This window comes from Lissotriton helveticus, chromosome 5_1, assembly GCF_964261635.1.
Source record: "Lissotriton helveticus chromosome 5_1, aLisHel1.1, whole genome shotgun sequence".
In the NCBI taxonomy this organism is placed as follows: domain Eukaryota; kingdom Metazoa; phylum Chordata; class Amphibia; order Caudata; family Salamandridae; genus Lissotriton; species Lissotriton helveticus.
In genome coordinates this window covers 2,104,499,162-2,104,525,265 of record NC_136065.1, presented here as the reverse complement: position 1 = coordinate 2,104,525,265, position 26,104 = coordinate 2,104,499,162, and the positions used below count along the sequence as shown (strand labels likewise).

At 43.1% G+C, this 26,104-nt stretch overlaps 1 protein-coding gene across 1 annotated transcript in view; it reads left to right on the top strand.

Moving 5' to 3' along the window:
• The window catches only part of ADAMTS13 (ADAM metallopeptidase with thrombospondin type 1 motif 13), a 271,774-nt gene that overhangs the window by 85,508 nt on the left and 160,162 nt on the right, over positions 1-26,104 (top strand). Inside the window, exons 9-11 of the mRNA XM_078646125.1 lie at positions 174-278; positions 10,220-10,371; positions 15,138-15,201. Of these exons, the coding sequence (XP_078502251.1) occupies positions 174-278; positions 10,220-10,371; positions 15,138-15,201 (321 nt within the window). The remainder of the gene's footprint in view (positions 1-173; positions 279-10,219; positions 10,372-15,137; positions 15,202-26,104) is intronic.

Below are 26,104 nucleotides of genomic sequence, written 5' to 3'. Positions count from 1 at the left end.
ATAGAGCCAGAGGTGCCTTTGTTTGTATCCTGGTCTCTGCTGACACCATGTGTGAGTTTGGGCAGGTTGCTTCAGCTCAGTTTGCAGCAACCAGTTTGGAAGCCTTGAATTAAACTTCTCTGATGCTGCACTGATACATCTTGCTGATTTCAGTGCTGTTTTCTGACTTTCAGGACATGTGTGGAGTGCTGTCCTGCCACAGCAGTGCCAACGACAAGACCAGCTGCACCCGCCTTCTTGTTCCTCTTCTGGATGGGACTGAGTGTGGCTCTGACAAGGTAAAACGCCTAAAGAATCTGTTTATCACATTTATGGCATCTGCTGCTATCCTGTGTGTCAGAATCTTAGGAGTAGGAGCGTGTAAAGGTGCAATCTTCATAAAGTGCTGTGGAGAATGTCGAACCTTTACACTTTCCTCCCATTTACTTTAAAATTTTGATTTTTGCAAGAATTTATGTCACAAAGCGCTAAATTTAAAGAGACAAATTCTGCAAACATTTGCAACTAAGTGTAGCTAAACGCAGCAAAGGATTAACTTGCAGCAAAAAGTTTGTATTTGTTTTCTATCTTGGTTGGGTTTGCTTAGAGTGAAAGTTACTCTTGGCTCACTAGGGCTCTGGACGTTTTGATACCTATTGTATCGATGAAAATCAATCCACGCGAGTCGAGTCCCTGGTATGATGGCGCTCTGCGAGCCTTGAAGGGAGCTTGTAGACGGGCGGAGAGGGCCTGGCGGAAGACATATGGGGCTGAGTTAAAAGCTGCATATGCCGCATCCGTCAAGCTCTACCATCGGGCCATATGTCGTGCCCGTGCGGCCTTCTATGCCGACGAGTTCCGGAACAGCACCAACCCGTCGAAGGCTATCTTTAAGGCGGTTAAAGATCTTATGGCAAAGCGTGTCACTTCTATGGCTGAGAGTTCTGTCGCACAGTGCGAATCCCTTGCCTCTTACTTTCTGGGAAAAGTCCAAGCTATATATCGGACATTCCCCAGTATCGGGACCTTGTTGGGTATTTCCAACGAGACACCTCATCAGATCACCCTGCTTTCATTCCCCCCTCTGACCTTGGAAGGGTTTGATAAACTTGCTTTGCAAGTTAAATCTGGGTCCCCATCTGATCCAGTGAGACCTGCTCTCTTCCGAGACCAGACCTTTATGGGACGCCCTGTTGTACGTTCCCTTATCAACCTCTCCCTGGAGTCGGGGGTGGTTCCAACTAGATGGAAGCAGGCGGTGGTGTCTCCGATCATTAAAAAACCCTCCTTGGACCCGTCTAAACCGGAAAGCTACCGTCCCATTTCGCTGCTACCCTGGCCAGCTAAATTGACAGAGGCCCATGTCAATCTGGCCCTGTCAGAACATCTAGCCCGAACCAATGCACTCGATCCCACACAAAATGGCTTCCGTGCTGGTCACAGCACGGAGACTGCCCTTCTTGTGATGGTGGAACATCTCCGTGCGAGGTTGGATGCTGGTCAGACGGCGGCGCTGATCTTGTTAGATCTCAGCGCCGCCTTCGACACTGTATCTCACAGCATCCTCCTGCATCGGCTCGAGGAGATTGGTATCGGTGGCCAAGCGCTGCAGTGGTTCCGCTCTTTCCTGGACGACCGTTCCTTCTGTGTTGCCATCCCTCCCTTCAAGTCCAGGTTCCAGCCTCTGGCCATGGGGGTTCCGCAAGGATCCTCGCTGAGTCCCACGTTGTTCAATCTTTACGTGAGACCGCTGGCTGATGTCGCAAGGCAGTGGGGCCTAACTCTGGTCTCATATGCCGACGACACACAGCTGGCGGTTACTCTCAGCGGGGATGCAGAACAGGATGCCCCTAGGTTTCAGTCTGGACTGAAGGCGGTGGCTAGCTGGCTGACAGGAAACTGTCTCCAGCTTAATGCCACTAAAACGGAGGTAATGGTCGTCGGGAAGGGAGTGGAGCTTTGGGGCGATCAGTGGTGGCCTTCTGAGTTGGGCCCTACTCCGACCCCAGTGTCGGAGGTGAAAAATCTAGGGGTCTGGGTGGACGCTGGTCTCACTTTTGCAGGGCATACCAAAAAAACTGCAGCCTGTTGTTTTGGACTGTTACGAGGTTTAAGACCAGTTCTTAAATTCTTCGACGCCCCAACCAGACAGCTTGTTGTCCAGGCAACTATCATCTCTCGCCTGGACTATGCTAGCTCTCTTCTGGCTGGGGCTAACCAGGCTGAGTTAACTCGCTTTCAGCGGGTTCAAAACGCCGCGGCGAGAGCCATTGTTGGCCTACCTAAATTCTGCCCGGTGGCTAATGTCCTCCGCTCCCTACATTGGCTCCCTGTTAGGAAGCGTATTCTTTTTAAGGTCCTTTGTCTGACCTTTAAAATCCTGAGAGGTATAGGCCCTGAGATCTTGTCCAACTGTATCTCCTTTTACGTCCCCACCCGTAACCTTCGGTCCCAAGGTCTGGCCCTTGCTGTTGTTCCCAGATTCAGGCTCAGCAGGATGGGGGGTCGTTCTTTTAAGGTGAGAGCTGCACTACTTTGGAACACCCTCCCAGTTGAAATCCGTCTGCTTGAGGACCTGCTGTCTTTTCGAAGAGCTATTAAAACATTTCTGTTTTAGTTATCACTTTTAGGTTCTATTTTTATCCTGTTGTGTTATGTTTCTCCTTGTCTCTGCGCCGGGACGCTCCTTCGCTGGAGTCGCTGTGCGCATAATAAATTAATATAACATAACATAACATAACTTTGAAGTGCTCAGAAAAACTTTGCATGAGCAAAGGCGAATTTAAACCAGGATGAAAGTTTATAGATGGCGAAAATTGGGAACTTTGTTGGCATAAATACAACTTTGCGTACTCCTAGAGAAAGGATGTCCAGGAAGAAGTTCTTGACCCTGGAAGTAGCTTGGTGTCCTGCCAACCCCTGTTCTGCTGTTCCAAGCAGAATGGCGAGCAAAATGGAGTCACTCTCAGGTAAAGATTCTTAAAACAGTTATTGCTACAGCTGTTATAAGAAAAGTGGACCTGGTGTAGTATTCCAATTCACAAACCAGGAAAGTGCAATTTGCATGACTGGTTTGCGAATACAAATGCAATTTGCAATGTGACCTATGTACTAATGTGTTGTGTCGCAAATTGTATATTTGCAGGGGCTCACAAAAATAAGCTGCCTCATGAATGTTGATATGGCTGGTCACAATTGTGACCCTGTGTGGTGCTGTAAATGCAGCAAAGTCCAACAAAGAACAGTAGTTTGTATTTCCTATTCCAGAAGGAAATACATTTTTTAAATTACCCGGTGTCCGTTAAAGGGTCAGTTGTTACTTTCCCTTAGTAGGACAGCTTCCCCTTTACTAATCAAGTACCAGCCACCCTGAAGTGGCCATATATGATCAGTAATTTGCAACAACAGTTGTGGTCACACATTATTGAACCATTCCTCTAAGTATCGCAGATAGGAGTGGGACTCTCCCCTAGACCTACTCTTCTATTTGCTATTCAAGGAGGGTCGCAAACGCCCATTTACGAGATAGCTTTCCAACTTGCAAAAAGGCTTTTGTAAATAACAAAAAGATATTTTGTGGTCGCAAACCATGAGATTTGCAAATCACAGGCTTTGTGATCTCAAAATATCTTTGGACATCAGGTCCATGAGATCACAGAATATGTCACTGTGGAAACGGGCACAATCCGTACAGTCGCTGTACCTCTTTATTAACGGCCATACTCCCTGGAATCATTTTGTGGCCACCAACCTGAAAGAGTAATTTCAGGACTGCGTTTACAATCTGTGAATGTAAAGATCTACAGTCTAGATGATTGCTGCACTAAGCTAATGATGCATATAGTGCAGTGTTTTTAATCTGTAAATATAATGTTTACAGTCTACATGGATAAGTACAGAGTACAGTATGTACAATCTGTGAGTTTAATGTTCACAGTCTACATGGAAGACTGGGGTGCAGTGTTTACAATGTGTGAGTTTAATTTTTACAGTCTACATGGATGGCTGAGTGTAGTGTTAACAGAATGAATGCATGGCTGCACCGAACACATGATCCATACAGGGCTGCGTTTATAATCTTTGAATTTAACTATCTACAGACATTGTGCTGCACTAAGCTCATGATGCATATAGTGCAGTGTTTTTCATCTGTATGTTTAATGTTTACAGTCTAAATGGATGACTTAGAGCAGTGTTAATAATGTTTACTATATATAAGTTTTATGTGTAAAGACTACATGGATAACAGAGTGCAGTGTTTACAGTCTGAGTTTAATTTTTACAGTTTACATGGATGATTGAATGCAGTGTTTACAATCTCTGAGTTTACTGTTCACAATCTGCATGAATGGCTGCACTAAGCACATGATACATGCAGGGCAGTTTACAATCTGAATTTAATGTTTACATGGACGGCTGCACTAAGCACATGTATGTTCACTTGAGTGTTTACAGTCTGTGAGTTTAATATTTACAGTCTACATGGATGACTAAATGCAGTGTGAACAATCTGAGTTTAATGTTTACTGTCTACGTGGATGGTTGTACTAAGTACGATACATATAGTGCTATGTTTACAATCTGTGAGTATAGCTGTACAAAACACTCACTATGAGTGGCCGGGTTTGTCTGCGATAATTATCACATACACTAAAAACTGACACTGAGGTGTATGGAAGTTATTGTATGTGATGATTACCTAATACAAGTTTTCCTCAAAGAATGGGGGCATAACATACTGATTTTGGTGCTCACCTCACCACAATCCTCATCTGCTGGTATTTACAGGGCTTTTTACCCCCAATAAATGTTGACTAGTGGGACCTGACAAAATGTATCAAGCAGATAAGGTTTATAGGACTTGGGGTTGCTGGTTGAGGGGAGTGAAACCCTACTCAAGCAGTAACCACAATTCTTCTCAGGGTGCAATACAGAAAAAATCCCAAATTAACCTCTTTTTTTTAAAATTATTTTTTATACATTTTATTTTTATTGCAAACAAGTCAGATTAACAACATAAGAAATTACATAAAAGTTACCTTTTTTTGCTATGAGACATTTGTGATGACCAAAATTTACAATAAAGATCAGATCCATTTGTAACATAATTCCATAATCAAAACAAAAAAAAAACAAAAAAAAAGAAGACAAAAAAACAAAAACAAAATAGGACCATTTTACATTAGAAAAAATAAAGTTTGCATAAAACAGAAAAAATAATGTCTTAACTTTATCCATTTATTTCTCCTTGGGTCCATTGTTGAATAGGCTCCCAAATTTTAATCCCCATTTGTTTTTTTTTCCGTCCTTTTGTTGCATAGATAGCACGTTCAAAATTGAATTTAGCCAGCAAACGGGATCTCCACATAGAAAAGGAAGGTGGGTCTACACTGATCCATTCTTGTGTAATACATGCCCGAAATACAGACATCATAATAAAGATCAAGGAGTGATGTTCTTTTCCTATAGTATCTAATGAGAATCCAAATAATAACAGTTCCGGAGTTAGATTTAATGTGTAACCTAAAATAATCTGGATACATTTCTGCATTTCTGAAAGTAAAATAGTGAGTTTGGGGCAAAAAACAAACATGTAAATAGTGTCTGCTCCAACCAAGGTACACCGATTACAACAGATACCGGCTGTGGCACCCCATTTCATTACCTTAGCTGGGGTGTAGTACAAATCGAACAATATCATATAATGTTGTGTGCGTGTTCTACCAGTAAATAGAATAGAATTAGCTAACTCAATTGATTCTTCTAGCAACACATTGTTCCCCAATTTCACTAGCCATTTTTGTTGAATCATGGATAAATCATCCGGAAGGAAATTCATGAGTACAGCATAAAAATAACCTATCTTCCTAATTAACCTCTTCTCAATCCTCTCGTAGCTTGGCATGAAAGCAGCCAGGCTTGACTGGGAGGCAATGTGTAAAGTATTTATGCAGCCCTTCAAACGATAATAAAGTGAAAACACACAAAAATATCGCACAGCAATTTAGAAAAACAGAGTAAAATGTAATGAATTATTTGATACCAAAATGACATAAAATCCAATCAGTAGAACTGGACATAAATAAAATGTGCTAACTGGAGTTATCTGGCCACCCCAGCATGGCACGAAGTCACAAGATCAGGCCAACCCTTATAGAGCGGGAGCTGGATACAGGGACCAAGTTAGGCCAGCGGAACAAAGTACCTTAAATCCAGATTGCGGAGCGTACGAGGTCCTGCGCCGAGGATTCATCAAGCAGCAGCGGTTCTGAGGAGAAGCGGCCCTGCGATGCGAGGTCCTGCGTCGAGCAGCAGCAGTTTCATGGGACTGTGATGCGAGGAATTGCAGCAAGGATGCATCATTCAGCGGAGCTTGCGAAGAGCAGCGGGGTGCTGCATCTGTGGTTCCGATGTGGAGCTGCGAGGCAATGCATTGCACAGCATTGGTTCTGCTCAAAACACCACAGCTGGGCTGGCAGAATACCGTCAGCCCATTTCCGAGGGTCCAGGACTGGGGTGGCACCACTTTGGGGGGTGCAAGACTCACAGCAGACAGAGTGCACTGGTTCAAGGTGGTTGGAGCCACTGATCAGGACACCGGTCAATTAGCCCTCAGAGTCACTGTGGTGATCTTGGGCTTAAGATACAGGTCCAGTCTTTTGCACTTAGAGAAGAAGTGCAGCAGAGTTTTAGTCCTTCTTACAGCAGAGTAGCACAGCAGTCCTTATGAGTCTTCCACAGGTCCAGAGCTGTACTGAAGAGCTTGGTCTGAGGGTCTAATATTCATACCTGGTGCACACTTTGAAGTAGGAGAAGCTTCTAGAGTCTTCCTCCTGTAAAGGTGGCTGGAATTTCCTGCCTCCCTACCCTGGCAGCAGCTTGTCTCGGGGCACAATAGACTGGTGTAAAACTCTTTGTGAGTGTGCTGACGCAGTCTTTGTGAAGTGCAAGTGTGGTTTATTTATTTATTTTTATAGTTTTATAGGGTGACCACTCCATCCCTCATCAAGTCATGCAATGGCCCATCCTGCCAACACGTATTCCCACTTTGTCTCCCTGTCTGGGAGCAATACACAAAGACCAACTGACCCCTACGCCTAGTCATGTGACCCAGCGTGCAGGCAGCAGGCACCAAATGGTTGGGACTAGAAAATTGCAACTTTCTAAAAGTGGCATTTTCACAGCTGTGTCTCAAAATCCAACCTTCCCATTAAAAATGATTTTAAATTACAATTCTTTAGAAACCAAACTCAACCTTCCTACCTGCTTTCAATTGAATTATCTTTTCTTAAATGTAATAGGGTACCCCAATGTTATTCTATGAGAGAGGTAGGCCTCACTGTAGTGAATAACACTATCAGGACATGTAAAACGTAAAACTTATATGTCCAACTTTTTTAAAACACTGCACTCTGCCCTATGGTCTGTTTAGGGCCTACCGTAGGGGTGACTTATATGCATTAAAAAGAAAGGCTTAGTCCTGATAAAAGGTTCATTTGCCAGATCGAAATAGCAGTTTAAAACTGCACACATAGAGTGCAATGGCAGGCATGAGACATGTTTAAAAGGACTACTTAAGTGGATGGCACAATCAGTACTGCAGGCCCTCTAGTAGCATTTAAATTACAGGCCCTGGGATACAGGTAGTGCCACTTTACTAGGCACTTCCAAGTAAACTAAATGTGCCAATAGGGTGTAAGCCAGTTTTACAATGTTTAAGGTAGAGAGCACAAACCCTTTAGCACTGGTTTGCAGTAGTAAATATCACTAAGTCTTAAAAGCCAACAATACGGGCCCAGCAAACAGGGTGTCATAGCATCCATTGTATACCTGGAGTACTAAAGAATGGAAAACCCATAACAGGGATTACTGCACATATCGGAAGTTATCAGGCCACTGTTAATAAAAGGCCATAGTCATTTGTATATAATATGCATATCTGGCTGCAGTAAGCACGTGATGCAAACAAACAGCACAGTGTTTATGGTATGTATGGCTACTAAGGATATGTTACAAAAAGTATGTTGTTTGCAATCTGTATGTCTGGCTGTATGAAAGACATGTTACAAACAGTACAGTGTTTCCAATCTGTAGTCTGGCTGTACTGAGGACATTCAAAATAGTACAGTTTTTTCAATATGTGTGTCTAGTTGTATTAAGTATATGTTACAAACAGTATAGCATTTACAATGTGTGTGTCTGGATGTTTTAAAGACATGATAGAAACTACACAGTGTTTGACGTCTGTGTGTGGCAAAGCTCAGTGTTTACAGTCTGTGTGTCTGACTGCACTATGTACATATATATTAGAAATAGCACAATGTTTTATAGTATGTCTGGCATCTGAGGACATGTTACAAACAGTATGGTCTTATAGCAAAGACCATACTGTTTGTAACATGTCCTCAGATGCCAGACATACTATAAAACATTGTGCTATTTCTAATATATATGTACATAGTGCAGTCAGACACTGAATGCCTGGTTGTACTAGGGCATGTTACAAACAGTACAGTGTTTACAATCTGAAGTCTGGCTGTACTAAGGACATGTTACAAATAGTACAGTTTTTACACTCTTTGTGTCTGGCTTTACTAAGCATATGTTACGAACAGTATAGTGTAAACAATCTGTGGTCTGACTACACTAAGGACATGTTACAAATAGTATAGCATTTACAATCTGTATACCTGGCTGTACTAAGATGTGTTACAAACAGTAAAGTGTTTACAATCTGTAGTCTGGCTGTACTAAGGACATGCAACAAACTACAGTTTTTACAGTCTGTGTGTCTGACTGTACTAAGTATATATTACAATCAGTATAATGTTTACAATGTGCGTATTTGGATGCTTTAAACACATGATACAAACTGCACAGTGTTTGATGTCTGTGTGTGACAAAGCTCGCTGTTTGCAGTCTGTGTGTCTGACTGAACTATGTACATATTAGAAATAGTACAATGTTTTATAGTATGTCTGGCTACTAAGGACACTTTACAAATAAAGTCCAAAGTCCACATTTGTAAAGCGCACAATCACCCGTAAGGGTCTCTAGGCGCTGGGGGCCGTCGGGAAGATTAAGCGAGCTATTGCCCAGAGTCACATGGTGCTGGGCTAACCTGCCGCCGGAGCCGGGGATCGAACCGTGGTCCCCAGATTCCAACGTCAGTCTCCCTGGCCGCGGCGCCAGTCTGTATGTTTGGCTGTAGTAAGGGCATGTTACAAACAGTACAGTTTTTACAATCTGTAGTCTGGCTGTACTGAGGACATGTTACAAACTACAGTTTTTACAATCTGTGTGTCTGTGTGTCTGTATGTACTAAGTATAAATTACAAACAGTATAGTGTTTACGCTCAATATGTCTGGCTGTACTAAACACATGTTACAAACAGGACAGTGTTTACAATCTGTTTGTCTCCCTGTACTAAGGGCATGTTACAAACAGTACAGTGTTTACAATCTGTAGTCTGGCTGTACTGAGGACATATTACAAACTACAGTTTTTACAATCCGTGTGTCTGTATGTACTAAGTATAGGTTACAAACAGTATAGTGTTTACACCCAGTATGTCTGGCTATACTAAACACATGTTGCAAACAGGACAGTGTTTACAATCTGTTTGTCTGGCTGTAGTAAGGGCATGTTACAAAGAGTACAGTGTTTACAATCTTTGTGTCTGGCTCCTAAGGACATTTTACAAACAGTAAGGTGTTTCTAGTTTGTCTGGCTACTGAGGACACGTTACAAATAGTATGGTGTTTCCAATTTGTATATCTGGCTGTACTAAGGGCATGTTAAGACAGTACAGTATTTACGATCTGTGTGTCTGGATGCTTTAAACATGATAAACACTGCACAGTGTTTGATGTCTGTATGTGGTAAAGCTCAGTGTTTAAAGTCAATGTGTCTGACTGCACTATGCACACAGTACAAATAGCACATTTCTTACAGTCTGTTTATGACTTCACTAAGCACAGGATACAACTAGTGTAGTGCTTGCAGCCTGTGTGTATGACTTCACTAAGTACATAGTAAAATGAATGCAGCGTTTACATACTTACATTAACTAGTGTAATTACATGAATAATTACACTAAGCTTGAAATAAAAGAGTGCAGTGTGTACAGAAGCATATGTTGCCCATAGCTCACTCTTTATGTGCTTGATATGCCAAGCATTCATACATGCTATGCTCCTAACACAAACATGTCAAGTTATACTATGTTCTTCATTTCAGTGGTGTCACAAGGGGCGCTGCAGCTCTCTGGAGGATTTGCACCCGGTTGCCCCAGTCCATGGTGCCTGGTCACGCTGGAGCCCCACTGCCCCATGCTCTCGCAGCTGTGGAGGTGGCGTCATGATAAAGAGGCGACAGTGCAACAATCCCAGGTATGCGCAAGTGAAAGCACTTTCTGTAAAGCTTGCACTGCAGATTGATTCACCTCAGTAGGTGCTCAGGACAGTTTCTAGCATGACGCCCTGCAACCTTCTTATATTGTGCACCTCAATCCCACCTGTGAGGATGGCCTTGTAGTCACGTCAACAAGGCCAATGAATCCCTCTTCTGCTTCTTTGATGAGACTGCTTAAGGGAGTGCCACATTTGTGCTAATTATGGGGCTGGTATAAAAATAGGTAGTTAGAAGTCAAAAGCAGACCTCCCAGTGACTAAGAGGCAGGTTAAGCCTGTAACAAGTTTCTGTGTCCGTCGGGCTAGACAGTACTTGGGCTCAATTTTATTTGAGTTACGTTCTTTGATCCCGTAGTTCCGTTCCATTGTTGTTCCAATACTTAAGATGTCTCAGTCAGTACTCCACATTCTAGGTTTAAAAAAAAAACCATATTTTATTAACTTTCTTATTATCACAACTTCTTCTGTCAATGGTGTACATTATAAAAATCGCATTAATATGCCATGTATTAGATCTCTATATGAAATAAACAATGGTGCTATAGTCAATGAATTACCAGTGGTACTATCTTACAGATTTAACATGTATACTTCCATTGAATTGTAATGTCCATCGATACGTCGTTTCTTCTTCCATACACATAGCACAGTATAGGCGCTGTAGTGCGTTACACAACCCATTCCGTCCCTCCCAACTTAACCTAATCTAACTATGTCTCCCATCCCCCCTCAACAATATACACAAATCTACCCCTTACCAAATTAATTTTACCGTTCTGTAAAGAATCAACAATAAACAGTTTCCCACAGATGAGTAGTTTACTTCATTTATTATCAAAAGATTTTTTTAAAGTTCTTTTTTTAGAATTTTTTATAACATAAATATACAATAAACATAACATTCATTTGTTTTATATGGAATTCATATCGTGCATGAGAGTCGTAATCTAATGGGGAGAGAACCATACAATTTCGGTACATGTCTCCACCAAAAAACAAAAGCAAACCAAAAAAGGACATATAATGAGAACAAATAATGTTACAATAAACTCCAACTAAGAACACAATTACATATAACACAGCATGTACAAAATACACAATACAAAGACAACGGAAATGTGCCGACGCGCGTTTCGGAAGTACCATGTACCATCCTTCATCAGCGCGCTGAATTCATGAGTTGCTCAATAGTCAGAAAAACATTATATATTTCTCATTGTATATAAAAAGACCATAAATTGTAGTGCATCGGGCTCTGTACAATATGCACACGCAACTTTTCCAAGGGCGTACTAGTTCCCAAAGGAAGATAAGAATCTAAGGGGTTCTTGAGATACCCTCAAGTTCAAGCAGACTATCACAACGATAGAAATTATTTTTTCTCAGTGAAATCGCACAGGATCTCCTGGAGCAGCCAACCCATGGGTGTGATCTTTAGGATGGTGACGTTATGCAAAATAGGAGCTCGAGATGGTGGTCCCAGTTTACATCCAATGGGTTTAGTAGATAGAAATCATGAACTTGAATAGAAAAGATTTAAAAACTGCAGGGAGCGTGGGACCAAACTACAGATAATGGTCCCCGTTCGCACCCTTCTGCGTCTGGCGCTATGGTGAAGTAGGAAGTAATCATCAATGTGATGCAAAACTAAAAATGTGCTGTTCAAAACAGACTCCAATGGTCGTGGGTCCAAGATATAAAGGTTCCAGCCTTAATGGAAAATAGAAATGGTGCTAAGTTCCATCTGGAATCGAAAAACCGCCATCCAGGTCGTTCGTGGTTCACCAGGGCAAGCATGAAAGAAATGTAATGGTCCACCCTTATGTCCCCACCCCCCCCCCAAGACTCAGTTCTGCATTTATATATTGATGTTGACAGTCAGCATATCGATACTTAACAGTTGTAATTCGTGGCTTCAGTCCCTACTCGACATTCTAGGTTAATAAAGGGGCTGTATGTAATTAAAAATACTTGCTATACGAATAAACTTCCAAAGTGGGAGTTTCTTCGTGAAAAACACTAAAAACAAGGACCCCAAGATACAGGACGTTTTTTCCCTGCGCAAGGGACTTACTAGTGGATTGCTGATTGGATTATTGGCTCGGTTGTTTCTCTGTCTGCTCCTTGCAAGTCTAAACTGAGGAGAGAGTCCCCCTCCAAGCCTTGGTTTTCCTCCAAGCTGAGGACTCTGAAACGTGAGTGCGAAATAGCAGAGAGAGCCTGGCGTGCCGGTGGCTACCGCCCAACTGAAAAAAAAAACACTCTTAGAGCTAAACAAAGACTATATTACGCGGCCATCAGGGAGGCCAAAGGCCAGCACTATGCCACTCGCATTGAACGAGCAAAAAATTATTCTAAAGAAATCTTCTCTATAGTACAGAGCTTTTTGGCCCCCAGTGCACAGGCGGCTGTTACTCCGGTTTCAGATACTTGGTGCAATTCCTTGGCATCATTCTTTAAGGATAAAATAATCAGCATCCAAGAATCGTTATCCATTTCTCCGGGGAATCTCGGTGCGGTGTTATCTTCACCGGTTAGCAGGGCTGAGCCACTCTCTACCTTTTCAGAGTTTAGGCAAGTTGATTCTGCCAGCTCCCTTAAAATTCTGAAGGCCCTTAAGTCTGGCTCACCCAACGATCCCTATGCTGCCAGGCTTTTGTCGGATCTGGCTGACACCATAAATACAGAAGTGAATCTCATGATCAATAAATCACTATGCATGGATTGTGTGCCTAAGGCTTGAAAACATGCCTTGATTCTTCCTTTACTTAAGAAACCGTCTCTGGATCCAACGATGCCGGTGAATTACTGCCCTATCTCGTTGCTACCTAGTTTGGCAAAAGTATGCGAGAAGGCTGTTACCTTCCAACTCACCAATTTTGTTGAGGAGGAAAACAGGCTTCATCCGGCTCAGTCGGGCTTCCGCGCTGCTCATAGCACGGAATCCGCATTGCTGGAGGTCACTGAGGCAATTCGGGAGTGTTTGGATGCCGGCGGGAGACCAGCATTGGTTATGCTTGATCTCTTGGTGGCATTCGACACTGTCCCTCATGCCTTGCTTCTCAATCGCCTATCGGCTATAGGCATCTCCCTCAAGGCTCTTCAATGGATTAGCTCCTTCCTGGAGGGCCGGCTGCAGCAGGTCTGGCTCCCCCCGTGTGCCTCTGCGTCCATGTTTATGACTACAGGGGTGCCGCAGGGTTCATCACTTAGGCCCCTTCTGTTTAACATCTATGTGACTCCGCTGGTGGTTCTGGCGGAGTCACTGGGGGCTAGGGTTATGGCATACGCAGATAATACTCAGCTGTTGTTTACATGGCCCAAGGGGGAAGACTCCGTTGGGATAGCCCAACACTGTTTATCCTCAGTCTTCCACTGGTTGGCCAATGCTCAGCTGAAATGTAATGAAGGGAAGTCGGAGGTGCTGTTGTTTGGCTCCTTTCCATCGGATTTCAGAGAGAGGTTTTGGCCTCCGGGTTTCCCCCGTCCCTCTGAAAGAATAGGAGCCGTAAAAAACCTCGGCGTCTGGTTCGATGAAAATCTCAACTTTGCGACACAAGTGAAGAAATTGTCCGGCACCTGCTTTGGCATGCTTAAGAGTTTGAGGAAGCTTCTCCCTTTTTTGCCTAGCACTTATAGAGAAACAGTGGTTCGTGCGTTAATTCTGTCCCGTTTGGACTACGCCAATGCCCTCTTGGTCGACTGTCCGGGGTTCCTTGTAAAAAAAATTTAAGTGGTGTAAAACTCTGCGGTTAGACTTCTCGCGGGTTTGTCTCCTAGACACAGTGTTCGGTCACATTTGCGTGCCCTGCACTGGCTCCCAGTTGAATCACGCCTGAAATTGAAAATGCTGACCATTGCTCATCGGGCCCTGTATGGCACCGGCCACTATTTACCTGCAAAAGAGATTTGCCTTCTATGTGCCAGGGAGACAGCTTCGGTCCTCTGCTCAATTGCTGATGCAGACCCCGAAGTTCAAGCGCCAGCGTCTGGGTGGCAATTCTTTGTGTGCAGGGCTGGTTTGGCCTGGAATCTGTTGCCCTTAGCCCTGCGGAGCATTCAAGACTCATTGCTGTTCAAGAAGAAACTCAAAACGTTGCTTTTTTAATCAGTTGAGAAGGCATTTCTTTCTTTCGGAAGCTAGCACCGGGACACTTCCAAGTAGCCGTGCGCTTTACAAATTAAATATAACATAACATAACATAACATAACATTTCCTCATTGGTGGTAGTGAGCAGGCACATCTAGTGACCCTGACATAAATAAGGATGACTCCCCAAAGTGACCAAATGGCTCTTTGGTGGATGCGCTGCCAGGTCAAAGGTCTCTGACAACAAAGCCAGTGGAGGCTCCATTGAGGGTAAACCCAGTGCATATCTATTTATTTATGCATTCTAGGAGAGCACACTCAAATGAAAAGGTAGAAGCAGTGCTATACAGAAGACAGCACAATGCACAGCATTGTTACATATAATCAAAGCAAGCAAGTATGCAACTGGAACCATTCTGACACTAGCCAGAGAGAGGTAACAATGATGTTGGCGGGGTGGGAGCAGTGCCAATTTACGTCACTACGCCTTTTCTGCTAAACTTTAAATGACCCTTGGCCTAAGGAACTCATGTCCTTTTATAGTCTTCAGTCAGTTACATGGAAAGCTTTGTCATGGTTGGTTCTTAAATAATAATAGAAATCTAAAAAAGCTATTCCTGTCTAACATTTCATCACTTATCCATGCTGTTTCCAGGCCGGCCTTTGGAGGACGTGGCTGTGACGGTCCTGACCTGCAGGCAGAGATGTGCAATACTCAGGTATGTGTCCTTACTCAATGTTTAAGGTATTTTTTCTCAACAAGAATAGATTCCCTCATGGCCTATATACTTTGTATATTGTGACATGGTTCATATCATTTTCTATGTCCTTCCAAATACAACAATAACAATTTCTTTTTATATTTTCATAAGTTTATTTCTATTTTTGTATATATATCAAAAACTTTTTTCTACTTTTTTTAAAAATGTCTTTCTTTTAAATTCATTATATTTGTTTGATCAATTTAAACAAACATAAAAACATGATTCATCATTTAAATACATTTAAGGTTTTGTACACAAAGAGAGAAATCCTGATTCCACAACACTAATCACACTCACATACTACTCATACATACACTTGCATACAAATCACTTCTCATCCAAACAATCTTTTTTCTGTATAGACCTGGCGTGGAATCCCACAAAACACTCTGTGGTTCTCACTCAGACAGAGTTATTCTCTGCTGTCCATACACCTTATATACAGAAAAAAGATTGTTTGGATGAGTAGTGATTTGTATGCAAGTGTATGTATGAGTAGTATGTGAGTGTGATTAGTGTTGTGGAATCAGGGTTTTTCTCTTTGTGTACAAAACCTTAAATGTATTTAAATGATGAATCATGTTTTTATGTTTGTTTAAATTGATCAAACGAATATAATGAATTTAAAAGAAAGAATTTTTTTTAAAAGTAGAAAAAAGTTTTTGATATATATACAGAAAAAGAAATAAACTTTTGAAAATATAAAAAGAAATTGTTATTGTTGTATTTGGAAGGACATAGAAAATGATATGAACCATGTCACAATATAAAAAGTATATAGGCCATGAGGGAATCTATTCTTGTTGTGTTTTTTCTTTCCTCTCTTTTCCCTGGCTTTAAGTATTTTAAGAGGGGGTCCTCTTGTTTATGTTATTATAAGGTATTTTTTCTTACTGTTAGGAATTCCCTCCACCTTAGTCTTCTAAAGGTCTTTTTTTTAGCTTTTTCGACCTGTAGGTTCGGGACCACTGCTGTGGAGTGAGTCATGCGAAGCACACTTCAGCCACTGGGTGCTCTGTATCAATTGTCTTTCCCTTCATTCTCATGTAGGTCCTGCTTCTATAGCAATGAATCAGGACATCAGGGCAGGATTGGAAAGTGAAAACTATTAAAACCTGGCATCCCATAAGCTATATAGGTGACTGTAGAAGTGAAGACTACCGTATGAAGTTACGTGTGAGTAGTTATAGGACTGTGAAGTTAGGATCATTAACCCCACTATGAAGCAAGTACCTATTTTTATCTGATTAAACCTTCTGAAAAGTTAGGAGCAGTGGTGTAAGATATGTCATGGAAAAGAAAGGTACAAACACCTCTAAATTCATAATTGAAAATTTGTGGTAATAATTAACACAAATCTATGTGTGTGTGTGAATTTATCCTAAAAAGAAAACATGGGAGATATCTTTGTATTATTCTTTTAGGGTTTTGAAATATGGGAATTGTAAATGTTTGTACTTCTATTAGCTAGGCTGAGTTCAAAACAATAATTACATCTCCTGGGCTGTGGAAGTATCTCAATCCATGTTAATTATTCTGTTGTGGCCAACAGCCAATGTCAGGCTTCAGAGGGGTTCTGGGACAAACACAGAAGTTGCTTAGGTTGAGCTTTGAACAATTAGTCTTCTTCTGTAGGGAAAGCCTTAGTTGCCCTGCTCATCAGCCTTGTTGAGAGCTGCTCTGCTCACAGGCTTCTTATTTTCAGTTCTCTCTGGAGTTTCATGCATTCTGATTAATTCACCTATGAAAAAAAGAGTGCCCTTGAAAGGGACTGGGCAGAACTGGTTGGAGGAGGGAAGAGTTCAAGAGACGAAAAATGCTCTCTATTGTGTGAAAGACCTTAGACATGTTGCATTTTGCCTGATGAGACACTGACACAGGAGTAGAAAATATCACATACTGCAGGAAAAGGGATTGTGGGGTTTGTTTTGATTTTTAAGTATTATGGGGCTCATTAGGATTGCGGTTAATCCGCATCCTCCGGGCCGGCAGAAGCCACCGCCGGCCCGGAGGATGCGGATTAACCGCTGTGGACTGAAAAAAGACCCCCCGCCAGATTAGTATGGCTGGGGGATCTTTTTCCGTCCGCCGCTTTTCCGCCGCGGTCGCCTTCCGTCCGCGGCGGAAAAGCTCTAACATGGCTGGCGGTGTCTTTCAGACACCGCCAGCCATATTAGGATGTCAGCGGTCCTATGCCTTTACACAGCGGCATTTCCGCCGTGGAAAGGCATACGGACTTTTATTTGGGGGCCCGTTGCGGGCCCCCAGGGGTGAAGGGGGTGTGGGGGGTGCACATGGGGGATACCTATGGTACCCCCCTGCCTTTGCGTGCACGAAGCGGCAGGCACCACGCGGTGCCTGCAGCTTCGTGCACGCAAAGGAAAACATGTTTTTTTAACATTGCGGCGTGTGCTGCTTCAAGGTGGCGGTCACATCCTAATTAGCACGGAGGGACCGCCGCTGCCCCTGCGGACGGTCTCTCCTCCTCTGGGCGTCCGTCCGCCATCCTAATGAGCCCCTAGGTTAGAGATTGTCTCCAACAGCATGTTAGTCTCTTTTTAAGCACATCTGCTTAGCCCCTTTTGAACTGGAGAGAGAAAGACGTAAAAAAGAGAAGTGGAGATAAACTACCCTCTAAGCTGTTGCTGAAAAGAGCTCCAACTTTGCCTGACACATTAAAATTGATATCATAACCCATGATCATAATCCGTGCTTCAGTGACGTGCTCCATAATTGTAGATCTTACGGATTCACCACCTATTCCTTTTAGACCGGGGTTGTGGGTCTGCAATGGAGAGATGATTGCCTGATGGAGAACTAGCCTCCAGAAAGCCTGAGTCTTTGGAGTGCGAAGATACGTCCCAGTGGATACTGTGGACTATTATATGAATACACGGTTATCTAGTATCTTCCTGGGAGAAGTTTGGAGATTTGTACCAGTTGTATGGGAACACCTGATCTCCTATAAACTGCTGGGAACTACTGTTGAACTTGCTTTCAAAACAGAGGAGGTCTGTGATAGAGGATGTGATGACCTATTGAGTAATCAAGATTAACTGGCTTGTTTACAATGGAGAGATCTCTACTGTACATTTTTCTGTCTGGCCCACTCTGTTCTGGAAGGCTGCATGTACTCATAGGTCCACCTTGCCCTGCGCTTTGATCTTGTTCGATTTTTTGCCCAGATGTGTAGTGGTCTGTAATAATGGAATATATATATCCAAGCTGCTGGTACTCATTCGGGATGCAACTTAACTATTTTTCCATGTTGGTCCAACGTAACATTTTTTTAGCTCCATACATTTTTTTCCATGTCCAAAGGTAAAATCTATGCCGAGGATAAATACATTTGTTCAGTTTGACTGCTAGAACTCATGGTTCAAAGATTTGATGCCTCGATCCCAGCTACACATCTTGAGGACATTTTCTTTTTTTGTTTAAATGTGTTTTTATTGATGTTTCAATTTGCATTATTACAGTACACTTCAGGTAATATAATTTCAGTACAATTGCATCCCAGTTCCCCCCGAGCGGTTGCTTACATTCATTACTAATCCTGCCTTTCCAATTTAGTGGAATTAGTGACGTTTTTTCTTTCCCACAAACTTTGAACACCTTATTTGTTTTTTGTCATTTTAGTTTTCTTAGTCCATTGTGGTAAATAAATAAATAATACCTCTCTTTTTGCATGTATAAATGAGTAACAGATAGCTCAATAAATAAGAGTCAAGATTCGAGGTAGTAGGAGTTTTGCAGGTTTAATACAGCACAAGGACAGGAACAGGACAACCTGCACAGGAATAGGATGGCAGGGCCCGACAGCGCTGCCGGGGTCAGGATCGGGACAAGGGAACACTTTTTTAATAACAGTACATGGGCATATATACATATCGCAAACACATAGCTTTACATTGCAATGGGCGTAGCAGTGGGTGGAGCAATAGGCGTGACGCGTAGCAGTCGCGAAAGATAAGGGTGAAAAGAGGTGTAACAGGGCGTATACACAGACATGTGATGCAAACGTAACAGAATATGTCATGAATGGGGCGGAAACCATGGAGGGGGCTACATGAGGAGCCGGGACCTCGAACCTGATGGTGCGCGCAAACTGGCGATGACGTGTTACTAGGAGAAACTGGGGGCTATGAACTCTGTGCTAGGAGCAGAGACTGAAGTCTGGAGAGTCAGGGCGACATGTACCTAAACCCTATCTAGTATCTGATGTTTAGGGAACATGTTGATATAAACTAGAAGTCAGGAGGGGAAAAGCTAACAGACTCTAAGACTGGAGCATGCATTATTCTACATGTAGTGCGTGATGAAGAATATTAAATGACCATTAATACAGTATTTCTCTAACATGGGGCCGTAAAGGCTAGACAATGACGGAAACTATTGATGCAGTTCAGTAGCTTTAGGAATGCAGAGGAGGAGGACTGAACTGATAACTGGAATCATAACATACTCTTGGCAGACTCAGAGGCAGAGCCAGGCTGAACCGGGCACTGTGAGGCAGGAAGTAAGTGAAGGGTCGAGGATACAGGTGGGGGCTGTATCGCTCCTCCGCGAGGCTTCAGGAGACAGGAGCTGAATCTGGTGTCCAGGCCCTTTTGAGGCCTAGAAACGGGGACTTTACAATGGAATAACGTGCACACTGAGAAACGTGGCAACGTAGCTTTACATAGGCCTGATATTCGTAGTATTCACGAGGACTGGAAACTGGCATACTAGAGATGGACACAACTGTAATTGCGTCTTTAATCAAACATGGGGAATAACATATGCATATTAATCATGCACATATAACATATGATGGAGGACGCGTAGGGACACAGAACATGGCAAAATTTACTTTTCCACATTCCCTCCTTGTCACTACGTTTCCTTCAGGAAACATCAATATTCATGATACCATCTATCATTTCATACAGTATCATTTGTTCGTCTCGAATTTTCTTGGAACGGGTTTTAGAACGGGGCTTGGGACTAGGAATACATGATGTAGCACAAATGCCGCAAATCGCAGGGCTACATTGTATACAGAGGCAGCAGCTAAATATGATCGCTACTGCAATACCTAGAAAGGACAAGACTTTCCATCCCCAAGCGGAAATTATATTCCAGAACCAACCGGACCATGTCCAGGTGCCCGGATTTTGGTGTAACAGATGGGCAATTTTATGGAGTCTGGTTATAGCTGAATAAACAGACGGCGCGTTATTTGGAATGAAAATGCAGCAACTAGATCCGATGACTCTACAGGCCCCGCCCCTATCGGCCAATATGACGTCAAGGACGAGACGATTCTGGAGCACGACAATTCTCATAAAGGATTGTTCTTCGGTTAAATTACTTAGAGCAGAAGTAGTCTCAATTACTACTGCTTCGAGTGTTCTGGTTAATCTACGTATCAGTTTACTATTCACGACTGTACCTAAATAAGGGAAAACACCTTTATTGATATCTATATATTGTTCTAGAGCAGTTTCAGTATAATCGACAATCGGGAGGTTTCTCTTGTGTCTAGTATGTACTAGGTGGGAATTCCTATGGTAGTCGGGTGGGGCTAGAAAAACAGGTGGCAGTAGGAAGGCAATGTAACAGGTTCCCTCCCAATCGAGGGGCAGACGAACATATGCGGTCTGACCACAAATAAAATAAGAATGACGTGAAGCTTTGAAAATAGATTTCTTACTGTCACTATACTTGACAATAGTAGTACAATCACTATGTCCTACATGTATGGAACCATTATTTCGGACACATAATTCGCCTTTGACTGGTAGTACTGAAATTGCAGGTAAGTCTGGAGTAGTATCAGACTGAACATTCAGGACCATGAAATTCGAAGAATAATTACCTAAATTATACACTTCATTTTCTAGATCTAACCCGGTTCTGTGGGGGAGACCTTGCTTGTCTGGAAAACATGTACTGTTAAGAAAAGACATATCTGTTGAGGATGACGTTAACGTGGACCATGCTCCACACGAACCATTATGTGAAAATGGATAAGGAAAGAGTGGCAGAACTCCCTTCGGTGTCTGAAAAGGGGGAAGTCGACCACACACCCAACAATTAGTGGCATTGCTGGTCTGGTGTGAATAATGTAACATGCGGATGAAAGAATTATTTCGCATAGCGAGGCGGTAAGAGAGTTCATGAGGAGGCAGATCACTAAACGTATGCTCTACTGTAGCATTGGTAGACTTATTTACATGAGAAACTAGAAAATACAAGTAGAATGCATAACTGGTGCAGGAAATCATAATACTGAGAAATAATATGAAACATAGAAAAATGATACATCGGATTGAGTTTTGACTAACTCTCTCACTATGGGGGTCTATTTTATACATGTCAGAAACAGTCTAACCGTTTCACCTATGGGAGGACTTAGACAATCAAACTGGCTGACTTATTTTACTAGACCGGAGTTTCAACTTATACTCCTGTTGCGGAGTTTTCTCTAACAGGGGAGGGTTTGTAGCAATGTCTTTTGCGGGACAGTCCTTAAGAATAGTACTTTGGCAATCCTTCGAATCCTGGGAAATGTTCTTTGAGACGGGTTTCAGTCCATAAAATTTCTTTACGTGCGAAAGGTGCACCCAGCCTTTGCGACCCTCCAACTTCACGGCTGTACGGGTGGCGAGGAGGACCTGTCGGGGCTCCTTCCAGCGTGGCTCCAGCGGACTTGAGCGGTCAAAATTCCGGACAAGAACCATGGATCCTGGAACGATTTCATGCGGTGCCACCTCGGTATTGTCTGGAAATGCGGCGGCAACCTGTGAACGACAAGAGTTGAGGGCAGACATCAAGGAAGCTAGGTAATCGGTCAGCATATTACTTGAAACATCGGTAATACTTCGGGGTCTAGGTGTACCCCACATGTTAGGGGGGCGGCCGAAAACGACCTCATACGGGGACAGACCTGATCTGGAATGTGCGACCATGCGCATATAAAACAAAGCGACTGGCAGAGCTACTAGCCAGTCCACACCTTTCTCTTTACATACTTTGGCGATGCGGATTTTCAGGGTCTGGTTATGTCTCTCTACGAGACCGGCTGCTTCAGGATGGCGTACACAATGGAACTTCCACTGGTATCCTAACAAAAGGGAAACGTGCTTCATTAACTCTGAGGAGAATGGCTGGCCGTTATCAGAATATACGACCCTAGGGAGTCCGTAACGGGGGAAGAACTCACGAACCAACTGCTTGGCAGTGGTCGCGGCTGTGTAATCTGGGACTGGATATGCTTCTGTCCACCTGGACAAAGCGCATACAACTACAAGGACATACTTGAAACCTCGACATCGCTCCATCTGAATATAATCCATCTGGAGGACTTCAAAAGGGTGGTCAGGAGGTTGGAATCCACCTTGTTCCACCGGGACACTTTTACCTGGATTAAACTGACAACATATCATACAGGTACGGACTTTCTGCTTGGCTGCAGCTCGTAAATGCTTGTTGAACCATATGTTCTGGATACTGTCTAACATAGCTTTTTCTCCTAAATGTGCTGGACTATGTGCGGTATTAATAATGACTTGAACCATAGAGTCAGGGAGAAACCAAGTGGCTTTACCCTTCGTTACCCATCCCTGATCTGTCTGGACCCCTCCTTGTTCGGACCATTTCTTGATTTCATCGGGAGTAGCGTGTAACTGGATATCTATGACATCTTGAGTAGGGTCCTTAACTGTCATACATGTAGTCGGATCTGGAGTGTGTGTCATGTTAACTGGAATGTCTGGAGTCTGTGCTGTAAGCTTGGCTGTGCGATCTGCTAGATCGTTACCCTGGGAAATAATGTCAGTAACTTTTGTATGTGCTTTGCATTTCATGATAGCAATGGATGTCGGTAAATGTATTGCATCTAACAGAGCTTGAATAAGGAGACCATGCTGAATCTTGGTTCCATGAGAAGTCATGAAACCTCTCTCCTGCCAGAGCACTCCAAAGTCGTGTACGACTCCGAATGCGTAGCGTGAATCTGTGTAAACATTTACTTTTCGGTTCTTAGCGTGTATGCAGGCTTGTGTCAGAGCAACTAGCTCTGCTGCTTGAGCGGACAGGGTGTCAATACGGTGTGTCTCAATAACTTCGGTGTCGGTAGTCACTGCATACGCGGCGACTAGTTCTCCTGTACTTGTTCTCATACATGAACCATCCACATAAAGTGTCAGGTCGGGATCTGGTAACGGAATATCTGTCAGATCTTGTCTTGGCTTTGTCGTAATATTAACTACTTCCACACAGTCATGTGTGGCAGGATTTGGATTAGCTGATGGTAACAGTGTAGCAGGATTGAGAACGTTGCAGCGTCTGATTTCTATGTGTGGCTGGAACAGTGTCAATTCATAACCTGTTAAACGTGCAATTGTTAAATGCTGAGTCTGTGTTCGATTTAAAAGAACTTCCACGGAGTGTGGAACTTGTACTGTCAAGGAATGTCCTAATACTATGGAATCACTTTGTCTGATAGCTAGTGCTGTGGCTGCAACTGACTTGAGGCACGCAGACAGAGCCTGGGCTACAGGATCTAATGTGCTCGAAAAATAAGCACATGGCTTGTATTGTCCTGCTTGATCTTGTGTGAGAACAGATAATGCTGTACCTTCGCGTTCTGTGACGAAAAGTGTAAAAGGCTTACTGTAGTTTGGTGTAGCTAGAACTGGAGCTTGGCATAAAGCTTTCTTTAACTCATTGAAGCTAAGTGTATGTTCAGATGTCCAAGGGAGGACAGTCGATACGGCTGCCTCCTGTGTCGTTAACTGTATCAGTGGCTTGGCTAGAAATGCATACTGAGGAATCCATTGTCGGCAATAAGAAGTAAGGCCGATAAAAGCACGTACCTCCTTCTGGGTCTTGGGCTGAGGAAGACTCGCTATTAACTGAATACGGTCAGGTGTCAACTGCCTACCCCTCTTGGACAGCAAGTGTCCTAAGTATACCACTTGCTGGACACAGAATTGAAGCTTCGAAGGGGACACCTTGTGCCCCATCTCGGCTAGGAAATAAAGAACCGTCAGTGACGCTCGCTCGCAGTCACATTCAGAACGGGCTGTGATCAGTAGATCATCGACATACTGGAGCAGGGCAGTGTCAGTTGGCATGTGAATGTTGTCTAGTTGTCTCTTGAGTGCTTGACTGTAAATATTAGGACTTTCTGTGAAACCTTGAGGAGCTCGTGTGAACATATAGCTCCTTCCATTTAAACAGAATCCGAAAAGAAACTGGCTGTCTGGATGAATGGGAACACTGAAAAATGCGTTCTTGAGATCTATGACAGTGAAAAATGTGGCTTCGGAATCAATGGCTGTCAATAGGGAAGAGATATCTGGGACAACTGGGTACTGGGGAATAATACATTTATTGAGTTCTCGTAGGTCAATCACTAATCGATATACTGGGGGTGCATTTGGATCAGTACGTTTCATGACTGGAATGATCGGAGAATTGCATACATTGGAGTCAGTTTCTACAACCACTCCTTGAGCGATGAGCTCGTCAATAATTTTGGATAAGGCTGCTACAGCCTCAGGTGGCAATCTATACTGTCTGATTCGTGGTAACACTACACCTGGCTTGAGAGTCACACGATGGGGTGTGATTTACATGTAACCTACATCAGTTGGACCTTGCGCCCATAAATGCTGCGGAACATTGGACAATCTGGGATCAAAATCTCGTAATACATAGTGACCCTTAAAATCACGCAGGAACAGACGTATTCCCTCTGGGGAACAGCATATAACTGCACCTAATTCTTTCAGTGTTTTAATGCCTAACAGATTTTCTGGACATGACTTAGTAAGTAACAGATCAGTAGTACGGGACAATGGACCTACTTCTAGAGTAACTGGCTTTGATATTTCATTTACGATAGGTTTTCCTGAAAATCCAAGGGAAACATTTCTTGAGCCTGAGAGCGGAGCCCCTGGAACTTCGGCATGGCTAATTGTGGTCCTACTTGCCCCTGTATCAATCAGAAACTTTCTGTCTTTCCCTAATACTTGACTATGAACATAGGGACCTTCTTGATCTACAGGTATCTCGATGAGAGGCAAGCCTACCTCCCTCTCTAGGCTGTTTCATGAATACGGTTGATACTCCGGATACTCAGACTGTGCATACTGGTACATCTGCTGTGTAACATGCTGTGTTGCAGCGATGGGCTGCGGTGCTGTAACTGTCTGTGGTGCATTCTGTGGCTGAGGAATCTGTGAAACTTGTTCTTGTCTAGGCGGACGTGGTCTTTCTTTAGTCTTACCAGTAGCTATGTTGTGTTTCAGAACTGCACACTCGTTTATAAAATGACCTGGCTGTTTACAATAATTGCTGTTCCCTTTAACGGGAGCTGCAGGATGACTAGCTTGATTCGGACCCCTCTTCTGACTGTCTTGAGGAACAGATTGTGCAACTAGTACTTTCATTTTCGTGTCTTTCATACGTTTTCTCTCGTGTTCTTGCTCTTCCCTGATTCTATTCTGGTGGTATTGGAGCATCTGTAACATCTGGGACGGGGTATTAGCTTGCCAGGTACTTTCGACTTTCAAAACTCGATTTTTAATTGGTGGACTTGAATTCTCGACTAATTTAGTAACAAAAAGATGAGGGTATGACTCACTACTTGTCTTGAGGCCACTGTTGATGCTAAAACATTTCTCAAATCTAGAATAAAAATCACTAATGTCTTCGTCTTGTTTCTGTTTACAGGCTGAGATTGCATCCCAGTCTTCCTTTTTCGTTGTTAACAATCTGGGTAAAACTTGAATCAATAATTCAGGTAATTCTTTACATTTTGCTCCAAGACCGGTACCTGGTACTCGTGCCATATCTTCAGCTTCTA